The 14,512-nt window shown below is 40.0% G+C and overlaps 1 protein-coding gene across 2 annotated transcripts in view; it reads left to right on the top strand.

Annotated features, from left to right (window-relative positions):
- The window catches only part of NEB (nebulin), a 252,744-nt gene that overhangs the window by 160,097 nt on the left and 78,135 nt on the right, over positions 1-14,512 (top strand). For both annotated transcript variants that reach the window (XM_054548869.2, XM_024243154.3), the window contains exons 104-115: positions 2,487-2,690; positions 3,050-3,154; positions 8,269-8,373; positions 8,481-8,792; positions 9,508-9,612; positions 10,164-10,262; positions 10,467-10,568; positions 10,705-10,812; positions 11,406-11,717; positions 13,070-13,174; positions 13,282-13,386; positions 13,739-13,843. In XM_054548869.2, coding sequence (XP_054404844.2) covers positions 2,487-2,690; positions 3,050-3,154; positions 8,269-8,373; positions 8,481-8,792; positions 9,508-9,612; positions 10,164-10,262; positions 10,467-10,568; positions 10,705-10,812; positions 11,406-11,717; positions 13,070-13,174; positions 13,282-13,386; positions 13,739-13,843 — 1,767 coding nt within the window. The remainder of the gene's footprint in view (positions 1-2,486; positions 2,691-3,049; positions 3,155-8,268; positions 8,374-8,480; positions 8,793-9,507; positions 9,613-10,163; positions 10,263-10,466; positions 10,569-10,704; positions 10,813-11,405; positions 11,718-13,069; positions 13,175-13,281; positions 13,387-13,738; positions 13,844-14,512) is intronic.

Genomic DNA, 14,512 nt, shown 5'->3' with positions numbered 1-14,512 from the left:
AGGTTTTCGCTATCTTGGCCAGGCTGGTCTTGAACTCCTGACCTCAGGTGATCCACTCGTCTCAGCCTCCCAAAGTTCTGGGATTACAGAAGTGAGCCACCGCGCCCAGCCTTGCAGTTCCTTCCTTCCTTCCTTCCTTCGTTCCTTCCTTCCCTCCTTCCTTCCTTCCTTCCCTCCTTCCCTCTTTCCCTCCTTCGCTCCTTCCCTCCTTCCCTCGTCCTGTCACCCAGGCTGGAGTGCAGTGGTGTGATCTCAGCTCACTGCAACCTCTGCCTCCTGGGGTCAAGCAATTCTTCTGCCTCAGCCTCCCAAGTAGCTGGGATTACAAGCACATGCCACCATGCCAGGCTGATTTTTGTATTTTTTTAGTAGAGGCAGGGTTTCATCATGTTGGCCAGGCTGGTCTCAAACCCCTGACCTCAGGTGATCCACCTGTCTTGGCCTCCCAAAGTGCTGGGGCAGTTTCTTAAACTAAGAATGTCCATGGTCCTTCGGCTATGTATCAGAGAAGGGCAGGACAATCTTCCTCAAACTTAATTTGAAAAGTTAGCAGCACACTCCAGACCACTTGTTTCCTTTAACTTGACGTTCTTCACTATGCGGTCTTTCATTAACTCACCTAAGGCATTTTTAGATTTACTCGTATTTTCTGCCCTTCAAACTTTTAGAAATGATGGATTCCAGAAGGTTATTTATTTCCTGTATAGAATGGATAACTTAAAAATTATCTGACCTTGGTTCCCTTAAGCTTCCAGAGATACTTTTTTATAATGAATGAGTTCATTACAGGAAAGCATGCTCATCACTTAAAATGCATTGCCAAGTGGGGGATTTTAGACGGTTTCTGGAGACCAAAACTGTGGAACTAGTGATCGAATTCCTAATCATCCTTTTAAAAATACTTATTAAACACACCATGTGCCAGGCATTGTGCTAAGCACTAAAGATACCATGGTGAATAAAGAAGAAGAAAAAGCATGACATAGGGCTGGGCGTGGTGGCTCACACCTGTAATGTCAGCACTTTGGGGAGGCTGAGGTGGGTGGATCACAAGGTCCAGAGTTTCAAGATCAGCCTGACCAACATGGTGAAACCCCGTCTCTACTAAAAACACAAAAATTAGCCTGGTGTGGTGGCATGTGCCTGTAATCCCAGCTACTCAGGAGGCTGAGGCAGGAGAATCGTTTTAACCTAGGAGGCAGAGGTTGCAGTGAGCCGAGATTGCCACTGCACTCCAGCCTGGGTGGCAGAGTGAGACTCCATCTCAAAAGCAAACAAAAAACATGACAGCTCCTGACTTTAGGGAGTTCACATTGATAACCGAGACCTAGATGTTCATTAAAGAATAAAAATGGAATGGCTGAGAGTGATCCATGGTGCTATGAAGAGAGATCGAGAAAGTTCTTCTGAGAAGGCACTGATTTTACAGAGATATGAAGGAAGAATAGAAGTTGGGTTGGTTAGGAGGACATGGGGCATTCCTTCAGGGTGACCAACATGTGCAAAGAGGGCTGATGAGACTACGAATTGAAAGACAGGCTGTGTGATCAGGACACACAGGGCCAATGGAAGTACAGATGACACGAGGCTGGAAGAATAGGTGGGGACTGGTGCCAGACCATTCAACCCCTTCTAGTCTGTGTCAGGGATTTTGATGTTTATCCTGTGACCGATGGGAAGCCATAGGATGGGGGAATGTTGTGACATCGGATTTGAATTCTGAATTTTGAAAAGATCATTCTGGCTGCTGTGTGGAGAACTTACTAGAAAGCCCATTATTGTTGCTTTAACGTCCGCATTGGTAATGGTATGATGATAACCTAAATGTTATTCAAAAGTCTTCCATGCAGTCCGTCAAATGGAGAGCTGCTTCTGCATCACTTTGTCTTTTAGAATGCACATGGGCACTACCACACAGACCCTTGCCACAGAAAACCAAGCAAAATAAAATGCCATTGTGCATTTGAGGAATTATGTTTGTCAGGCTAGTGCTCTGTTTTAATTATTGTTTGTGGAAGATAAAATAAAAGAGGCCTGGCGTAGTGGCTCACGCCTGTAATCCCAGCATTTTGGGAGGCCAAGGTGGGCGGATCACCTGAGGTCAGGGGTTTGAGACCATCCTGACTAGCATGGTGAAACTCCGTCTCTACTAAAAAAAACACAAAAATTAGACATCACGGCATGTGCCTGTAGTCTCAACTACTCGGGAGGCTGAGGCAGGAGAATTGCTTGAACTCGGTAAGTGGAGGTTGCAGTGAGCTGAAATCGTGCCATTGCACTCCAGCCTGGGTGACAGAATGAGACTCTGTCTGAAAAAAAAAAAAGTACATATATATATATATATATTTATTTCTGTATTTATGTTATATATATTTTTATGTTGTATATATAATATATACACACACAACATAAAAACTGTCCTTATTTTACCACACACATACACAACAAAACGCAAACCCTGCTTCTACCTATGTTTTCTTTTTCAGGCCCTCTACAAGGCTGACTTGGAGTGGTTGCGTGGCATTGGCTGGATGCCCCAAGGGTCTCCTGAAGTGTTGAGAGTCAAAAACGCCCAGAAGATCTTTTGTGACAGTGTCTATCGGACGCCTGTGGTGAACCTTAAGTACACAAGCATTGTTGACACACCTGAAGTGGTCCTTGCTAAATCAAATGCTGAAAATATTAGTATTGTGAGTTAGTTTTTCTCTATTAAAATTGAATTAATACCATAAATATATGAGAAATAATAAACCCGGTAATCTATTTTAGAATAATAAAAACTTTGTTAATAACAAAAATTTTATTTAAGTAATACAGTATTGTCTTGGTTTGCTTATTACTTTTAAGCAAAAACTCAAATTATTAATAAAAGGGAATAATACAGATTTTACATCAAATTTGAGTAACTTATGTGAAAAGATTCCAGAAATCTTTGCCCTAACATGAAAAGGTTTTGGATCAAATCCAAAAGAAAATTTAAAAGTTGTGTGCTGGGACTAGCGACATGAAAATTGTGAAGTAATTTTATTATTATTGTTTCTTTCCACAGCCAAAGTACAGAGAGGTTTGGGACAAGGATAAAACTTCAATCCACATAATGCCAGATACTCCAGAAATTAATCTCGCTAGAGCAAATGCTCTTAATGTGAGCAATGTAAGTACCACAACAGACTCTCTTTTTGTTTGGAAAGTTACCCAGTCAGGGCTATACTATGAGCATGGAAGGGAGGGAAGATGGACTTGGTCCCTGACTTCCCGCAACAGGGGAAGACTCCCTGTGGTCACCCCTTGACTAGGAGTGAGGCAAGGAGGAGATCCCTGGTGATTCACTGGGCAAGGCCAGTTACTGGTGAGTCAATATCTCCACAACAAAAGTCTCTTTAGTTGTCCTTTTTGAATAAGGGGACAAAGAAGGTGAAAGAGGAATGAAGCGATGCACAAACAAGAAAAGAGAATTAACGATAGACTCGGATAAACTCAAAATAATTATAAGAAGTCTCTGCAAAAATATATGAATTAATTTTAAAACATGGACCTCTGGGGGTTTTCTAGAAAATCATAAATGACCAAAATTGACCCAAGGAGAAAAAAAACAAAAAACATATAGCAAGAAATTAAGAGGTTTCTTAATTAAGAAATTAAGGAGAACATTTAAACACTTTCCTTCCTACTTTCAAGTGTCAGGGTCCCCTTGATTATTTCAAAACTTCAATAAATAAATAAATTACCAGGAGCCTAGTAAAAGAAGGAAATCCATTGCAATTACCAAAACTTTTCAAAGATAGTGTCACAAATTAAAAACTATGCCCAGACCGGCTGGGCATGGTGGCTCATGCCTATAATCCCAGTACTTTGGGAGGTCAAGGCCAGAGGATTGCTTGAGCCCAGGAGTTCAAGACTAGTCTGGGCAACATAGGGAGACCCCATCTCTGCAAGAAAATAAAAAATAAATAAATTAGTTGGGCAAAGTGAGGTGCACCTGCGGTCCAAGTTACTTGGGAGGCTCAGGTGGGAGGATCACTTGAGCCCAGGAGGAAGAGGCTGCAGTGAGCCATAATCATGCCACTGCAGTCCAGCCTGGGTGACAGGGCAAGACCCTGTCTCAAATAAATAAATAAATAAATAAATAAATAAATAAATACAATTTAAATTGTAGACCAATAATAATGGAGGGAATCTTAAATATTAATAAATCAAATTCAGCATTACATTAAAATGATATGATATAATCAACTGGGGTTCATGCAGGAATGCCAAGAGGGCCCCATAGTCAGAGACCTAATAGTGCCATAGAACAAGAAGAAAAGGCTCATTTTATTAGATTTAAATGGCATCTGACAAAATCCAATACCCATTCTTATTTTTTAAAAATAAAATCTTAGTTAAGAAAGAATAAATGAATATTTTCTCAACATGACTGAAAAATAAATCTCAAATCAAAGGCCAACTCATCCTGTGACCAAACTTCTTGTTCATATCAGGATTAAAATGAGGGTGCCCCTAATATCATCATTATTTAACATTTGCTGGAAGTATTGGCTAAGTGAGTGAGATTCTCATTGATGCTAATATAATTACTCAAGAGTAAGAACATGCCTGGCGCAGTGGCTCACATCTGTAATCCCGGCACTTTGGGAGGCCAAGGCAGGCGGATCACGAGGTCAGGAGATCGAGACCATCCTGGCTAACACGGTGAAACCCTGTCTCTACTAAAAATACAAAAAATTAGCCAGGCATGGTGGTGGGCGCCTGTAGTCCCAGCTACTTGGGAGGCTGAGGCAGGAGAATGGCGTGAACCCAGGAGGCGGAGCTAGCAGTGAGCCGAGATCACGCCACTGCACTCCAGCCTGGGCGACAGAGCGAGACTCTGTCTTAAAAAACAAACAAACAAAAAAGAGTAAGAACAGAAGATAAATATTGGAAAGAAAGAGGCCAAATTATCATTATTTGCAGAAGAAGTCATTTTAAGCCTTAAAAAAGCAAGAGAATCAACTGAGAAAAAAAAAAAACTATTTGTGAGTACAAGATAATCCAGTTACGTGGCTGGCTACACAATTAAAAAGTTCAAGGAAGATACCATCTTCATCAATCGCAGAAACTGCTTGTGTGTAGAATAGTATGACCTCAGAAGAAGGATACTACCTTAGTGCAATTTGCCAAGGCTAGAAACTTTGCATGCTTTCAAAAGAATAATATGTCTTTGTGAGAGAAGGAGGCTGCCAGCAAAGATTCCTCACCATGTGCCAAACAGTTCTATAAATTCTAGTATAATGAGCCACTTGGGGACTAGTGTTTTCCAATGTTTAAGAAGAAAATATAATTTTAGGGCGCTGATGTATTTTCTCTTTTGGACCAGATATCAATATCATGGTGCAGTGCATTCTTGTCAAGAGGCTGAATAAGGGGTCGTCAGTTCTTCATTGCAGTATAGACTCCTCTTCCCACTCAATCCATAGGCATCTGTGGCAGGAGAATTCTAGAAACTCACATACGCTCTCTTTTGCATGATAAATTTCTCAGCTGAAAACACCAGAACCTTACCATTGATACTATATGAACAAGACTAATATTCAAAATTATGCTAAAAGTAAAATTATTAACTTTATTAAGATATTAATGAGAATGACTTCCATTTTGGAAGAAATCAAACACCCCATTTGAATGCTAACCAAACTGTACGGACGTTTTCTTTACAATGTATCACCATTACTGTAATCTTGATTAAACCCACAATTTAAAACTGCTGCCGTCATTTAGAAAGCACAACTTTAGCAGAATATTTGTATGCGATTTTATGGGTAACAAAGCAAATTCACGTTCAAATGACTCATTTAATCTTCATGCTCACTACATGAGTAAGATATTGTTATTTTGTTTTTATCAGATAGTAAATTGAGACTTTTAAAAGTTAAGAAATTTTCCCATGTTCTCAAAGTTAGTAGCTGAAAAAATTGGGTCTCAGGCCCCAGGCTTTTTTTTTTTTAGTTAGTTAGTTAAAAATATATACATATTTGGCTGGGCATGGTGGCTCATGCCTGTAATCCCAGCACTTTGGGAAGCCGAGGAGGGTGGATCACTTGAGGCCAGAAGTTTGAGACCAGCCTGGCCAACGTGGTGAATGAAACCCCATCTCTACTAAAAATACAAAAATTAGCCAGGCATAGTGGTGGCTCACCTGTATCCCAGCTACTTGGGTGGCTGAGGCACAAGAATCGTTTGAACCTAGGAGGCAGAGGTTGCAGCGAGCTGAGATCCTGCCACTTCACTCCAGCTTGGGTGACAGAGCGAGACTCTGTCAAAAAAAAAAAAAGTATATATATATATGTACTTTTATGTATGTATATAAATATTCAATATATATTCAATATATATATAAATATTCAATATATAGTCAATCTCATAAAAAGCATTACATAAGAAAAATAGTGTAAAATATGCATAATAAAATAGAATGAAAACAAAAAGTAAAAAGATAACATAATACATGTTTGCATTAACTATTTTCTAGTTTAATTAATTAATTACTTTATTTATTTATTTTTTGAAAGGGAGTCTCGCTCTGTCACCCAGGCTGGAGTGCAGTGGCGCGATCTCAGCTTGCTGAAACTTCTGCCTCCCAGGTTCAAGCGATGCTCCTGCCTCAGCATCTCTAGTAGCTGGGATTACAGGTGTGTGCCACCACACCCAGCTAATTTGTGTATTTTTAGTAGAGACAAGGTTTCACCGTGTTGGCCAGCTGGTCTCAAACTCCTGACCTCAAGTGATCCACCTGCCTCGGCCTCCCAAAGTGCTGGGATTATAGGCGTTAGCCACTGCACCTAGCCCTTCTTGTACATTTTAATATGGAGAATATTTTTTCTTCTGTACAGAAAACAAGTCAGTTGTCAAAATAGGCCCACTCAAAATTTATACAAAAGCTTGATTGAAAATTCATACAAAACTTGTCCATGCTTACAAGGATAAAATTTGTCTGAGCACTCATTTTTCAGACATGTAAAAGCTACAAAACTGTCACTAATTAAAATCCACTTCTTTCTGTGCTGTAGAAGCTCCCCTACTGATAGGTATGATTTGTGAATTATATATTTAAATTACTATTATTTCTGAGTCTTTCTGTTATTTGTTTATACACAATGTATCCATTAAAATATGAACATATACTTACATACATTTTTAAAATACTTGTAAATCAGTCACTACTTTCGTTAACTTCTCTTTAAAACCAAAAAAATAGCTGTGACATCCAATCATGCTTCAGCAGAAGATCTAACATTACCAAATGATATGGATCATTAATCATATAAGATCAAAAAAGCTATACTGAAAAAAACCCACAAATGTAACAAGTTTACAGTTCTGAAGTTCACAAAACTGAATTGGAGATAAATAAATTGAATTATTGCATTAAAGATATTCAGTAACCCATTAATGTCTAAAGTTATCCCAATGTTACCAATACGCCAACACAAGAAAACAATACGCCAACACAAGAAAACCCTTTTTATGAATGAGATTATAAAGCATGAGCAACTACTTCAAGGCTATCATTCAAATTTAAAATTTATTGTACATTTGAAAACAACTGAAAGAGTATAATTGGAGCACTTTGGGAGGCCGAGGCAGGCGGATCACCTGAGGGTCAGGAGTTTGAGACCAGCCTGACCAACATGGGGAAACCCTGTCTCTACTAAAAATACAAAATTAGCTGGGCCTGGTGACGCATGCCTGTAATCCCAGCTACTCGGGAGGCTGAGGAAGGAGAATGGCTTGAACCTGGGAGGCAGAGGTTGGGGTGAGCCGAGATCGTGCCATTGCCCTCCAGCCTGGGCAACAAGAGCGAAACTCCGTCTCAAAAAATAGAAAAAGAATATAATTGGAATGTTTATGACACAGACATGATAAATGCTTGAGGTGGTAGATACCCAGTTATCCTGATGTGACTATTACCCATTGTATGCCTATATCAAAATATCTCATGCACCCTATAAATATGTATATACCTACTATGTACCCACAAAAATAAAATATAAAACATTAAAAATAATAAAAACAAAAGAAAGGAGTTTGTCAAGCCCAGACCTTTGGACTCCAGACACCATTACATGTTCCAGGACAATGGTGCATAGAACGATTCTCACCTATTCTCTTTAACTGCTCTCAAGTCCTTGGGCTCCAAAACTGTGCCCCTGTGGTATTAATTCCACCAGAGCCATTGAAGGTATTGGCAAATTTGAATCTAGGATGATGCCTTATTTTTCTCCTTTTCAGAAACTTTACCGTGAGGGCTGGGATGAAATGAAGGCGGGCTGTGATGTCCGGCTGGATGCCATCCCCATCCAGGCTGCCAAGGCCTCCAGGGAGATTGCCAGTGACGTGAGTGGCCTTTTTTAACTTCTCAGTTTTTTTTTTTTTTCAGCCGATGCCCTAGGTGCATCAAGAGGACATGCTGTGACCCATCTGCTTTATTTTTGCATCTCCAGTATAAATATAAGCTTGACCATGAGAAGCAGAAGGGACACTACGTGGGCACCCTCACAGCCAGGGATGACAACAAGATCCGCTGGGCCCTCATAGCTGACAAGCTCCAGAATGAACGAGAGTACCGGCTGGACTGGGCCAAATGGAAGGCCAAGATCCAGAGCCCTGTGGACATGCTTTCCATCCTGCACTCTAAAAATTCCCAGGCTCTGGTCAGTGACATGGATTACCGCAATTACCTGCACCAGTGGACCTGCATGCCCGACCAGAACGATGTGATTCAGGCCAAGAAGGCCTACGAACTGCAGAGCGATGTGAGTGGGCTGCATTTGGGGATGAACTCTTTTCTCAGTTTGCCATGACTTCCAGAGAGTTTATGACACTAAACCCTTCTGTCATCATTTTACAACTTCATATCACCAAGAATTTAATATTAGTGAGACCTTATAGTATGGTATCAAAATCGCCAAATCCAAGAAGGACCTAGACTTTATATCAAGAAATAAGTGGTAGTATGAATACAGGTCTTAATTGTATCAGATTAAAGAAAACTGTGAAAATATTCTTTCTATAGAATTTAGATAGCAATAGAGGCTTATATCCAGTAAAATATTGGCAGTCCACGGACAGGATGTAGGCACAGACATGCTTTTTTAATTGATACAGTGTTCAGAAATTTTGAATTAAGTTGCCAAGATTTTAAAATCCAAAAATTTTTGTGTACAAATGTCAGATTTCCCATTTCTCTTGGAAATTCAGAGGACACAGCTCTGAATTATCCCTTAGTAACAATAACCAGAATGGAATCTAGGATAACCCCCTTTAAATAAAAATATATGCTATAGTTTGTCACATAGCATGTGGCCTGGCCGCCTAATTAATTTTCTTACATTACCTGCGTGGCTGCTTGAGTATGTCCTCCTTGGCTTATATAGCATTTACATTGTATTTCTTCATAAGACCAATGCATAGGCTAACTAGGACCACATGACTAGGGTTGCTGAACTCATTCTAGCCCTGTTTTCACAGAATGTTTACAAGGCTGACTTGGAATGGTTGCGTGGAATTGGGTGGATGCCAAACGACTCCGTGTCCGTCAATCATGCCAAACATGCCGCGGACATCTTCAGTGAGGTATTCCAAGATTTTACCCTGACATTCAGTACATTTCCCAAGAAAGTGACAAAATGCACAAGCTAAAATATAGTCATCTAATATCAGCAATCTTAACCATTTCAATTGCTGTGATTTAAACTGAGCATATATATTTTTAAAAATGTACTGTCCCTATCACATTATGGAACCACATCCATAATATAATATCCAGCACACTCACTGATGCTTGGCATTGTATAAATGGAAAAATCTTTTTGTCAGCAATAGCAATATACTTGGGAAAAGTTTGTTTCATTGGAAAAATGTGCATTACAATACACATAATGATACATTATATAACTTTGAGAGCTAAGCAAACTTCCTACTTTAAAATCTGTGGGAGGCATAAGAAGCTGATGCACTTGTTTAAAAAATAAAATGCTAAAAAGAAAGCCAAATTCCCAAGAAGACGCTATTCGAATGCGGCACTGTATGTTTCTAGTAGAGAAGGACCCTAAATTTAGTGTATCTTCTCAGTTCACACACGTCTAGGAATTACAACTATCTAAAAGATGCTTTCTTTCCCATAGAAAAAATATCGCACAAAAATAGAAACTCTCAACTTTACGCCTGTGGATGACAGAGTTGATTATGTGACAGCGAAACAAAGTGGCGAGATCCTCGATGATGTAAGTATATGGCTGTTTTAAAATCTCATAGTGATGCAGATATCACTCCCAAAGCTTTTCCATCTACTGACACTCAGAATGCAATCATCTGAAATACAGATTTTAATCACTGAAATGATGTATGCTAACAATCGCTTGGACAACATGATGTTTTCCTAACAAGTAACTTGCCCCCTTGCCTCTCATTTTTTTTCTTTTTTTTAGATTAAATACCGGAAAGACTGGAATGCCACCAAATCAAAGTACACCCTCACAGAAACCCCCGTGCTGCACACTGCCCAGGAGGCTGCTAGGATACTGGACCAGGTATGGGTTTCACCCAGATGCCTGGTGTTTGTGCACGAGTGGAGGGCCTTAATGGAACTGTAGGATAATTATGCACACAACTTACCCCTCCCTTCTCCGCTTCATTTTAACCCTTTATTGTGGCTCTGTCTTTCAGTATCTCTACAAGGAAGGCTGGGAGAGACAAAAAGCCACAGGTTACATTTTGCCTCCAGATGCTGTGCCATTTGTTCATGCCCATCACTGCAATGACGTTCAGAGTGAGGTAATATATCCTGATGGGAGTGCATTTTGCAAAAGTGGGACCTTGCTCCCAGAGATTCCAGTTATGCCGAAGGCAGAGATAGAACCTTCCAGGTATTCAGTTTCAGTGTGGCAGACCTGGCCAGGCTTGGTGATGGTTGGAGTACCTGCTCCCTTTTTGGTCTTTCTTCCATGGGCTTTGAGCTTTCTTCTTTCCTCACCCGCCTACCACCCCCCTTGGCTTTTTTAAAAGCAATTGTTCAAATTCTTTACTTTTTCTTATATTCTCTGCCCTCCCTAAAATCTTTAGGCCTTTGAATAAAAATATTGCCAGAATCAGAGAACAAGTATATATTTTTTCTCTTTTTATTTTTTAAAATTTATTTTTATCATTTTTAGGGCTATCTCAGCAGAATATTTTTCTATTTTTAAATGGGTGTCTCTTCATATGGATTTATTTCAATGCTTTTTATTATTTGCTCTCAGAGTTGGGGGCGAGTGTCAAACAAAAAGCTGGGGGGCTGAATTTGCTGATATCCTTTAGTAGATGGTCAAGCCCCCTCTGCCTTGTGTGCTTGTCAAAACTGATGGAATTTATATTCCTCTTCTCGCCAGCTGAAATACAAAGCTGAACATGTGAAGCAAAAAGGTCACTATGTTGGTGTCCCAACGATGAGAGATGATCCTAAGCTGGTTTGGTTTGAGCATGCAGGCCAGATTCAGAACGAGAGACTATACAAAGAGGACTATCACAAAACAAAGACCAAAATCAATATACCTGCTGATATGGTGTCAGTCTTGGCCGCCAAGCAGGGGCAGACCCTTGTCAGTGATATTGATTATCGTAATTACTTGCACCAATGGATGTGTCATCCTGACCAGAACGATGTTATTCAGGCAAGAAAGGCCTATGACCTACAGAGCGATGTAAGTGATTTTTGTTTCTTCATTATCTAGAAAACGCATGGTACACTCTGAGAATGATGAGCAACATCCCAGATCCACAAGTGCTTGAAATTTGAGGCCATAGATATTTAATTCGTTCCCGAAGGGAATTGAGGCTGGATATGAAGTAAAGAAAGATCAGGAGCAGTGATGGATTGTTAGGTTTGCCTACTGACTGCATTTCTGAATAACTTTCAATCAATTTTAAAAAAAAAAAAATCTGCTGCTTTTGTACCATTTTGGCCATCAGCAACTCCTCACTCACATTCACATAGAAAAGTATCAGCTGATGGAAAATAATAATTGGCTTGGGTGGGAATTGAGAATGAGTTGAGGTTTTGACAATATTAGATGATAGCACAGTTAAAGACCTAAGCATGCCCTATTCCTGCTTTGCCAAACATCTCATTCCTCGAGGCATTTATGAAGTTGTTCGCAAAGCAAAAGAGAAACAAAATACTGATTAAGCTGCACGAGGGCCCAGTATGCCTCATGCAGAGCTTTGGTAAAGCTAGGATAGAGAATAAGACATAGCCTACCTCCCACTGAAGCCTGAATCAAGATCTCTATCTGCCACCAGCCTTCTGTATGTGCAGAACAGTAACTTGATGCATCAACTTAGTTGCTTAGGTGCCCAGAGAAGCTAATGCTCCCTGGGTCTTCTCATCATTAACAAAAGGGAACCTGGAAGTCAAAGACTGCTGCAGCATAGATGTTGAACTTGAACATCCCACCTCACTGGTTGCTGCAGCAAAATAGCTGTTGTGGAACTTTAATCAGAATAGCAACTCTTCTTATTTTCATGTCGAGTAGGCTGGGAGAATCTAGGTTCTTGAAGGTGTAAGGGCAAGAACAGGTTTGGCTGGGACCCAGGGGATGCCTCCCCCTACCCAATATGTGAATATTTACTTGTGTAGTTTCCCTCATTTAGTCTAAATGCCCCACATGCTTCTACGTGACTAAATGTATCAAATCCATCTAAAAGTACAACCTCCTTGGTAAGCCTTTTCTTATGACAATAGAAAATAACAGCCCCTTCCCCTCAACTCCAATAGCATTTGAGCACCTGATCTAACAGCACTTCTTGCTTTATCAATGACTTATCTCAACTCCTAGACTCCTTCTTGATACTTATTCATCAAAACACCAAGTATAGTGCCTCATGCACAGTAACAGCCTCAAGAAATATTGCTCAGGTGAAATCACGATTGAATGAATGAGACAACTACTAGAGAGAAATCCTTTAAAAGCTTCTGAAAAAATTGTAACCTGCCCTCTGTAAGCCTGTGTCTCAGTCATTTATTCCTCCATTATATCTCTCTTCCTGCTCTCAGAATGTCTACAAAGCTGACCTGGAGTGGCTCCGAGGCATTGGCTGGATCCCACTGGATTCTGTGGACCATGTAAGGGTTACTAAGAACCAGGAAATGATGAATCAGGTACACAAAGCCTATTCTCCTAACCTATGCCTGTCCTCCTACCTGCCATGTTGGGGTAGATAACCTGTGGTGGTAGACCTGTCTTAATTGTCTCTGTTTCTTTACAGATCAAATATAAGAAAAATGCCCTTGAAAACTATCTTAACTTTACAAGTGTGGTGGATCCTCCAGAGATTGTTTTAGCCAAGATTAATTCTGTCAATCAAAGTGATGTAAGTTTGCTTTGTGCATGCTGAAGTGCACAGACTGGGGAGTAAATTGTCTATCATTGGGTGAATTAGCTTAACTTTAGATAATTGCTTGTAAAAAAATTGGGAGGTGGTAAATTCTAAGATCATCTTTGGGGGGTATGTCTTAAAAGTCACTAGCAGGTGGTAAATTGTATTCACTTTTAGATATCTATATTCCTATTCAAATTATTCTATTGTTTTAGCTAAAATGGACTAAAATTCAACCAGTTGGTTAGTTTTAATCTCTAAACATGGACTGATTATGTTTCTAGGTAATCTTATAAAAATTTAATATTCATTTATAATAATAAAAGATTTGGTTTTCTCTCCTTAGGTAAAATATAAAGAAACATTTAATAAAGCAAAGGGCAAGTATACGTTTTCACCAGATACACCACATATCTCCCACTCCAAAGACATGGGAAAACTCTACAGTACTGTAAGTTCTCTTTTATGTAATAACCACTCAATTTCTAATTTGAAGCTCTTGTTGCATTCATATTCTTGGCTGATTTTGTCAACTGCTGAACTTATAAGCCAACCTATTATTTATTTTCCCATTGCACTTAGTCTTGTGTGTTAGAAGTACCATGTTATTCAAGGCAAATAGCGTTTATTCGGCTGGTGTTTTTGAGCTCCTGTGATGTGCCGGGCTCTTTAGGAGGCAATGAGGGGCTAAAGCTCAATGAGACAAGCCTTCAGGAGATCATGCAAGTGAGGGGAACAGACTTAAATTGATAGAATAATAATCTAACAAGTGTTCTGGGGGCACACAGCATTGAGCACCTACCAATAGAGAAAAGGGAGGTAAGGTTGGTCCCTCTTTAGTAATCATGCATCGGCATCTCTAGCCAACAAGAGGAAAACTTGCCCTCCAAAATTTCATTCAGCTAATTTAAAGGAGACCAATAGTGTACATGTGTGCACCCAATGGGAAAGAATCTTTGCCAGTTCTCTCCCTGTGTGCAAATTTGTTGTCACAAAAATAGTCAACTCATAAAATGCCTAGAGTCGGCTGGGCATGGTGGCTCACGCCTATAATCCCAGCACTTTGGGAGGGCGAGGTTGGTAGATCACCTGAGGTCAGGAGTTTGAGACCAGCTACTAA

Source organism: Pongo abelii, chromosome 11 (genome assembly GCF_028885655.2).
Source record: "Pongo abelii isolate AG06213 chromosome 11, NHGRI_mPonAbe1-v2.0_pri, whole genome shotgun sequence".
Classification (NCBI taxonomy): Eukaryota; Metazoa; Chordata; class Mammalia; order Primates; family Hominidae; genus Pongo; species Pongo abelii.
Note: the sequence above shows the minus strand (reverse complement) of the source record. Positions and strands in the feature narration are given on the sequence as shown.